The sequence below is a fragment of the Spinacia oleracea genome, chromosome 6 (assembly GCF_020520425.1).
Source record: "Spinacia oleracea cultivar Varoflay chromosome 6, BTI_SOV_V1, whole genome shotgun sequence".
Lineage (NCBI taxonomy): Eukaryota > Viridiplantae > Streptophyta > Magnoliopsida > Caryophyllales > Amaranthaceae > Spinacia > Spinacia oleracea.
The window spans coordinates 143,832,539-143,840,720 of NC_079492.1; the positions used below are offsets into that span (position 1 = coordinate 143,832,539).

An 8,182-nucleotide genomic window follows, 5' to 3' on the forward strand; every position below is an offset into this window, starting at 1 on the left:
AAATGTATTGCTTTAGTTATTTTTTTGATTATCCTGTGTGTTTGACATCCTCCTTCAGCATAATATTTCCTTTGATTTGGTTAGTGTGAATGTAAAAGTGTGATTTGGTTTGTTTAAACATATGTTTATGTGTTGATTCCAGATTACTCTACAAACAATACACAAGATCACATTTTTCAACTTTCAATTTCAAATTAACGAGAATTAACCACAATAAAAAACCAACTACCGAACTTGAAACCGAATTAACCAGCCTGTCGAACGGGTCGGACCTGACTCAGGACTTGATAAAACCTTTTTATCCTTTATAACAATAAACACTGCTGAAATGAAAAGTAGTTATTCACTAAATTCATAAACACCGCAAATTTTGATTACTGAGGTCACCGTGTTTGCGTACTGTTTTGTCTAACTCTTAAGCATCCAACTTTTGTAGCAACAATTACTAATGTTCGTGTGGTACATATCTGATCTTGTACTAAATTTATGCTTGGTACCATGCAAAGCCGGAACAAACCTCAGGCTGTACCAAACTAGTAGATTGTACCAAAACTTTTCTAATAACGGTACAAAACAACCTATTAGGTATCACAACACGTACCAAACTCGTATTGTAAATCTTTAATGCACGATACAAAGCATACCACAAAACTTGCAAAACATACCTGCAAGCAATGAATCCCACCTCCTAGAAAAAATGTGAGGATCAAAGGACAACGACTACGATTAAGTTCACGCGTTAATCACATTTCAAAATTTGACTAGATAAGTGTGCAATTGTTTTCTCTGTTAAAAACCCTAAACGTTAGCAGAAGAAGCACGACCAAACATCAACGAACTGGGCAGTGGGTTGCAACGATTTGGGGAAGAAGCGGGCGGCAGGAGTTGAAATCTGAATTCAAGTGAGACAAAAACAGTGCCCTCCGAGCTACATTGATGTCCCCCTGTCCCAAAACAAGTTTGAAAAGACAACTGTAAGTTTATAATGTGGGGGTATGGCACTTACAGTTACAACAGTAGAGGACTTACCACATGCATCGTCTTTGTAAATGCCCTTGCACTTTCCTGGATAGCCATAAGCATTACTATTCCACACGCATGACTACAAATCCAAACAAAACATATCAGTAAGAATTAAGGTGGTTACTCGACGATGAAAAGGTAGCATAAACAGTACTTGTCGTTGTAGTCAGGGAAGCTAATGGAATCCAAGGGCCAAGTATGCATTTGCTTCAACTTCCAAACAAGAGCTGCATTATACTGCGTGTCCCTCCAATGTAGAACGTACTCCACAGCTGCTATCTGGAATGAGGAGACCGTATTATGTTAGTACAATAAACTGAGTGAAGTCAATGTTCTTAAACTCCCACCAAACCAGGTTAAGATACCAATTTTTTAACATCCCCAGAATGCTCGGAAGCAGGATTAGTATACATGCTGTCAATGAACCATATCTTCTGGTCTTTCAGTGCAAAAGCAACACACCACCAATGTCCGTTGTCCACAACTGGAACATAGACCTGGACATGATAATTACAAATTCTTACAAATCGCATACCTGTGTGTCGCGGACAATTAATACACCAAAAACTAAAATAACAAATTGTACAAGGACGTTCCTGAAAAAGAAGACAGATCCCGAACTGACCAATTAGAGAGCAAACATTCAACGTAAAAGGCATGTAGGAACTTATTTCCAAATCCTTAAAATACGGCCTCATCACTCAGTTATTAGTCCGAAAATAGTCAGACACATGTTGTTGGCATATAATCAGACATTTAAACATGGAGTGAAAAGACTAATTAGACTTACCACAGATATATCAGCTGACACAATCTTCTGGAGAGGGGTGGACCACTTCTTCAGCAGACCAGCATATGTTTCCCTCGTCTTTAATTTCTGATACTGTAAAGCACAGTAACAAAATAACTAAGCAACCTCGTACGCTTACTGTATTGATTTCATTAATGGTGAATATTAGGAGAACATAATATTAGGAGAACATACCGCAAATGAGGAGTCCAGCATGATTCTGCGAGAATTCGTTGGGTATTCCAGAGCCCATTCCCTGTTGTATATGTTTGCAACGGCCCGAACGTATTGGGAATGCACGTACTCCCTAGGACGCACAACCGAGTAGCACATCATCCGATTTGCATCATTACCATCACACTCGATAAGCATGGCCCCCCTGCAAACATAAAATACAGATATGATACAAGTGATTATCATTACATAAATGTACAACGTACATTAGTGTATACAACGTACTTAAGTGTTACATGAGTAAAAGTTGTAGAACGTACTGCTCTTTCCCTTTAGGATTGTATGACTCCACATAAGCTACTACGTCACTCTCAAGTTTTGTCATTCGTACTCGCGTCTGCCGATAGCGTGTTTTTGGGTTTGTTCTCGGAATCCTTAGGATCAATTTCTCCCGTGGTCCTTCTTGGTCATCAGTTTGGAGATTCTCATCAGTGGTGTTCCCTTCAGTGGGGTTATCTTGACTGGTGTTCTCTTCACTGTTCTTATCTTCAGGGGGGTTCTCTTGAGCGATGTTCTCCAAGGGCGATGCTGCAACCGTTCCTTGCACAGGACCATTAGCCGGTCCCTCATCATCGTCATCATCCCTATTATTCGGCCCCCCATCCTTGACGCCACCATCCTGCTCTTCCGGCTCCTCAACATTCTCCTCACCATTGTCTTCACCATCCTCTTTGTCTTCAACTACACCCAGCTGTCCCACCTTCTCCGATGACATTCCATCTGGAGGTGGCCCGTCACCAGCTTGAACCTGTACGTGCTGTTGTGTCTGGTCGACCGGGTGCTTGCTTGTTTCTGGGTCAGTTGCTACTACACCAACATCATCAGCAGTGTGGACCAAAGGTACATCACCGTGGCTGACCGGGTCTAGGGGATTCATAACTGGCACACTCACATGAGGGCCCACAAATACACGTCCCCCATCAGACGGTTGCAACTCCACATCGGAATCGTCATCGGCATCCAACTCTGTAAGCACCTTATTCACAGACTGGTCCAACGGCATAGCCACACCATCAACATCTATCGTCAAATGATCGGTAGCATGATATGACCTCATTCCTCTTTCACGGGATACGCCCCGGCGATCTTGCAATAATGGAGCAAGCTGCCCCATGACCTAAACAGAAAAATATGTACAGTAATTCATGCACACAGAAATGACTCCTCCAGACCTTGGTGAGTACTATTTTTTACTAGTTAAACATATATGCCTGTTTATCACTAACACTCAGTATTTGAAAATTATCCCACTACAAAGAGTACCAAACAACATCAATATCATTCATATGGTACACCTAAAGACATTTATGAGTACTATTTGAATCCCTAAAACATTTTTGGCTATTAATCACTAACATCAACATAAAATTGAGGAAATCGTTTAACTTCTCATACCATCTCTGTGACCTCCTGAGCTAGGGTGCGTCTCCATTCTGAAGAAGTCATCTGTGCTACCATCTCAGCAACCTCTACTGCGGGAGACCGTCTACCCTCCCTGCCGTAAAGGGGATGAGGATCCCCGTACACAACATCAACAGTCTGGAAAGATTATAAAAGGAATAGATTTCAGTCAGATTAGATAATACAAAATTTAATATGACAAATACGACCAACTAACAACCAGTTACCCACCGTAATCCTTCCATAATCTTCACTCGCTTTCCTATCCCGATTCTTGGCCTCATCCACTTCCTCCTGTGTCCAGACTTTGATCCTGGGAAACTCATCCCATCTCACAGGATGCCTGCATAAATGGTCTAGGTAGAAAATCTGTAAAACAAATCCACTTTCACATAAGGCACTGTAATAGAAGACAGGATACTAACACCACAACAATAACAGTATTAACCTTTTATATAATTTAATACATTAAATATTTCAGTAAGATAGACGCACCAGCAAAAACAACACACAACCACCAGTCCCAGCGGCATACCCCTGATGGTCTATCTTCCGCTGACAGGCGTCTCCGTAGTCTAAAAGCCATGTGTGACAAAACTCACACCAATTGTACAGTGATGCATTCTTTGCCACGGAAACTGCACCTAGCAATTTTAAAGACATGTTACCCCCATCGGTAGAAGGACATAAAATCTGCCCCAGCAACACAATCATGAAATTTTCCATGAACGAGGCCCTATCACGCTGATTAGCCAGGGGCTTTATTTTTCCTTCACCGTCTACCGGCCCTGCCAATTCCTTTACAGATTTCGCTATGATTATTGTGCTCTTTGAGGTTGATGTATTCTTTTCACCATACTTGAGGGCCATCGCTTTAAGGGTGCCTGGAGGAAGATCAGACTCCTTCACTGGCACCGGAAGACCGCTGTTCTGGAATCCGAATACATATTCCCAATGGGAAGCAGTTATCGGCAACACATGGCCGTCCCCTCCAACAAGGTAACTGTTACCCCCATCCAACCGGGACATCAGCCAGTAGCACAGCTGCCTAGGTAGCTTGGATATTTTCAAATCCAACATTCCCCCGAAACCCATTTTCCTAACACAACTTCTCCTTGACTCATCAAAAGCAGCAATAATCTTAGAAAATGCATCCGTGCGACAGATAACGCTTGGTTGCTACACATAATAGTTTAAGTAAAAACCTAATCAAAATACACAATTCATCTTTAAATAAAGGATCAATAGTACCTTCCGGCCACAATTAGCCCGCTGAGTAGCAACTACCACGCCGTGAAACTTCGCATACTCACCCCTAGACATAGGATGTTTGGGAATCGGTACCTAAACATGAAAAAAACATTACCATCAACTACGTAGAAAAAACATTATTATACCATAAAAATCCTTAAAAACAATGAATAAATTTCAAAATTATATACCCGCACAAACATCCTCCTGTTATTCCCTCTGATTGCCTTCTGTTTTGCAGGGGGCTTTCCTTTTGCTACCCCTGTTTCATCAAACTTCCTACCCATCTGCTTCATCGCAGGAAGTATCGTCTTCTTCACAGGTCTCCTTCCCTCGTCAACATCATCATAATCCTCTCTACGCCTCTTCCGCATCATCTGCAGATGTGCCTTCTTCTTCAAAGCATTCTGCCCGACCTCCTTCCAACTCTTCCCTCTTTTCTGAACGCGAACAACAACATCCTCTCCTTCATCTTCATACCCACCATCCATATATTCACCGTCTTCGTCTTCTATATCTTCTTCCTCCTCTACTTCATCGTATGAAATAACCCTCCTGCTTTTAGCAGATTGCCTTTTCTTTGGCGCACGTTTCACTGTTCTCTGGCATAATTCATCCTCGAATTCTTCGTCCTCATATATCTCATCCTCATATTCATCATCTTCAACATCTTCATATGCATCCCCGTCAAAAACAGATTCTTCACTGTCATCCCCAGACAGCGATCGCCCTTCCTCATCTTCTTCCATTTCTTCATCGACGACAGGGTCTTTGCCCTTTAGCTTACTATTCCGAGCAACTTCCACGCGTTTTTCCTTAAAAACAATATTGAAATACTATCTTGTTAATAAACGTATAACAATATACATACTATCAATTATCACCAAATACAATACACTCATAAAAAGAGCAGTGACACTCACCCTAGGTTTGCTGCTGCTACCACTTTGTCCCTTGATAACCATCCTACAAATACAATTTTACCAATCATTATACCATGCATACCTTCGATATAACAGTACCAAACACATTGATAATTTAGGTTTGGTTCCAAAGAAAATACCAAATCACATATCCTTTACCTAAATGTATCAACATATGTAATATTTTCTATTTGGTACCAGATCAAGTACCAAACAACAATCAAACAAACAAAGGTAGTTTTAAAAGCATGCCATCACACGAATTAAACATTGATCAGGCACCCCTTCATATCAGTTTAACTTTACCTAAACGAAGGCTTATCAAATTACTTAATTCGACTTGGAAAGTAATTCAACAACAAACATCAAAGTATAGAATTCGCATAATAACCACAAAGTAACCACTAATTAACCCCAAATATGAAAATTCCATAAAAGTAGCTACTTCATCACTAAATTAAATATACACTTAAATTTCCATTAACAACAGCTACTTCAAGTAATTAGAACATAATTGTGAAAAAAATTCACTTTCAATTCATCAGCAACACAATTGTCAAACAAAATGGTGAAACCCTAAAAATCAAATCAGCCCCTAAAAACTGTGAAAACAAAAAATATTACCAAAACAAGAACTAAAGAACAATTGATACAAAAATAAATTAACTTCACCTGGAAAGTAATTCAGAACTTCCTTAGTTAACAAATTTCACCAAATATAATCGCCCTGGCAAACACCCTTTTTGGACTGTATGAATTGGAAACCGGTCACGAAGTGGCTAACCTTCTAACGAGAGACTGAGAATTTGGCCAGTTCTTGGCGGAGAATTTGGAGGGAGATCAATTGAGCGGGAGAGCACGCAAGGAGGAAGAAGAAGAAAGAACCGTATTTTGGAAAGAAACAGTAATAATGAAACCACCACCTGATTTTTTACATAACATTAAATTAATAATCAGTAAATTATAAAAGACAAATTAAAGATAAATTGAGAAGTCAAAAAAAATTTTGAATTTCAAATTTTGGAACAGAATTTTAGAGAGAGAAGTTGCAAAATATCTGAAGTGGTGATTAAGGGTGGGCCACCCACCTTTACTCCACTTACAATTACCTTCTTGTCCCTAGTATACCATTGTTATGGTATACCCAGTATCGTTTTAGACAACCTCAGTCGTTACGGGCCATTCAATACAATGTGTGCTTTGCTATCTTGTACTTTGTTTGACTATGTATTTCAGTTTCTAATGAAGTTATAACTTATAATACATGGTGTTTTCTTTAAAAAAGAAAAAATATATATGTTCTGTCTAAATAGAATGAAACTGCATTTATACGGAATAAAATTTGGCACACCATTTTGTTGATTTTAGCACACATCTATATGAGTAGAGTACAGTTTCTTGTGCTCTCACAATGGATGTGCCTAAATCACTTCTCTACTTGTACTAACTTTACACATCTCAACTCTCAAGCAATATACAAGTATATATATAGAAATGACAACGGTAGAGAACGACGAAAATAATTACCTTCATTTATGCACCTTAAAAAGCAAGCTAGCTTCTGAAAGTGAAACCAGTTTTATGACACAACAACAAGAACTGCCAAGTCTCTTCTCCATTGCCAAGTCCAGAGAGGACATAACAAGGAAATACATTTAGATGGCTTCAAATACTATGTCATATTCATTGATCATTACACCAAATATATATGATTTTAGCCACTCAAAAACAAGTCGGATACTAAAGCCGTATTTATTCATATTAAAGCCTTTGTCGGAAAATTCTTTGGCAAATCGATAAAAGTCTTATACTTTGACAATGGAGGTGAATATGAAGCCCTAGAAAAATTTTAGACTATGATGGAGTTTCTCATCTTACATCTCCTCTTCACACTCCCGAATAAAATGGATTTGCAAATTAAGCAATACAACAAATTAGTTATGCAATGAAACCAAATAGAGAAGCAATCAAAGCAGTTTTTCCTGTAAGGTGATCCTTACACAAAAGTTCCGTACATGACATTTCTGCGTGCAACTAGGGCTCCGTTTGATAGGGCGTAAAACGTTTTCATGGAAAACGATTTTCTCCTTTTCAATCATTTTACGTTGTTTGGTTGGCTAAGGGATGATAACTAATTTTACATGACTCCCCCAAACGTGGAAAATCTTTTTTCATTTAAAAGGGAGGGAAACCACTTTTCCTTCTTTCCTCCTTACCTCCCTCTCTTTTTTCCCCTCAATCTTCACCATCTTCTCCCATTTTCCTTTAAGGTACCAAACAAAGGAAAACTAGTTTGAAATTGTATTTTCCCTTGAAAAATATTTTCCATGAAAAATCATTTTACAATGAAAACGTTTTACGCCCTACCAAACAGAGCTTAGAAAAACAAGCTAGGTTCTCAAAGCATGCAAAACCAGTTATTGACACAAAAGCATAGACCGGCAAGCTAGTCTCATATCTATTGCCAAGTCCAGAGGGAACATAACAAGGAAATACATGTAGTTTTGAAGTAACTTGGAGCTTGACATAAGATTTTAATATTTTACAAAGTCATTACCAA

General features: G+C 39.2%; 1 protein-coding gene across 3 annotated transcripts; it reads right to left on the minus strand.

The window, feature by feature from the left end:
• Nucleotides 1-586: 586 nt before the first annotated feature.
• Nucleotides 587-6,765, minus strand: LOC110777729 (uncharacterized). 3 transcript variants are annotated; one of them, XM_056831121.1, is made up of 14 exons: nucleotides 6,295-6,763; nucleotides 5,623-5,665; nucleotides 4,891-5,514; nucleotides 4,700-4,792; nucleotides 3,944-4,627; nucleotides 3,680-3,817; nucleotides 3,443-3,586; nucleotides 2,308-3,164; nucleotides 2,009-2,192; nucleotides 1,814-1,906; nucleotides 1,389-1,520; nucleotides 1,178-1,302; nucleotides 1,030-1,102; nucleotides 587-944 (listed from the first exon to the last, which is right to left on the minus strand). In XM_056831121.1, the coding sequence occupies exons 2-14, from the start codon at nucleotides 5,662-5,664 to the stop codon at nucleotides 831-833; spliced, it is 3,303 nt and encodes a 1,100-aa protein (XP_056687099.1). In that variant the 5' UTR covers nucleotide 5,665; nucleotides 6,295-6,763; the 3' UTR covers nucleotides 587-830. The 3 variants fall into 3 exon arrangements, with proteins under 3 accessions (XP_056687099.1, XP_056687101.1, XP_056687100.1); XM_056831123.1 differs by lacking the exon at nucleotides 3,944-4,627 and having other exon boundaries at nucleotides 6,295-6,765; XM_056831122.1 differs by lacking the exon at nucleotides 1,389-1,520 and having other exon boundaries at nucleotides 6,295-6,764.
• Between the last annotated feature and the right edge of the window lie 1,417 nt (nucleotides 6,766-8,182).

What these genes read in the sequence shown, in the direction of transcription:
- LOC110777729 (XM_056831121.1), bottom strand. Translation starts at nt 5,664, where the DNA reads ATGGTTATCAAGGGACAAAGTGGTAGCAGCAGCAAACCTAGG. An exon ending in GGGCTAATTGTGGCCGGAAG is followed by an intron (nt 4,628 to 4,699) that starts GTACTATTGATC and finishes TATTATGTGTAG; the next exon opens with CAACCAAGCGTTATCTGTCG. An exon ending in CTCAGGAGGTCACAGAGATG is followed by an intron (nt 3,165 to 3,442) that starts GTATGAGAAGTT and finishes TTTTCTGTTTAG; the next exon opens with GTCATGGGGCAGCTTGCTCC.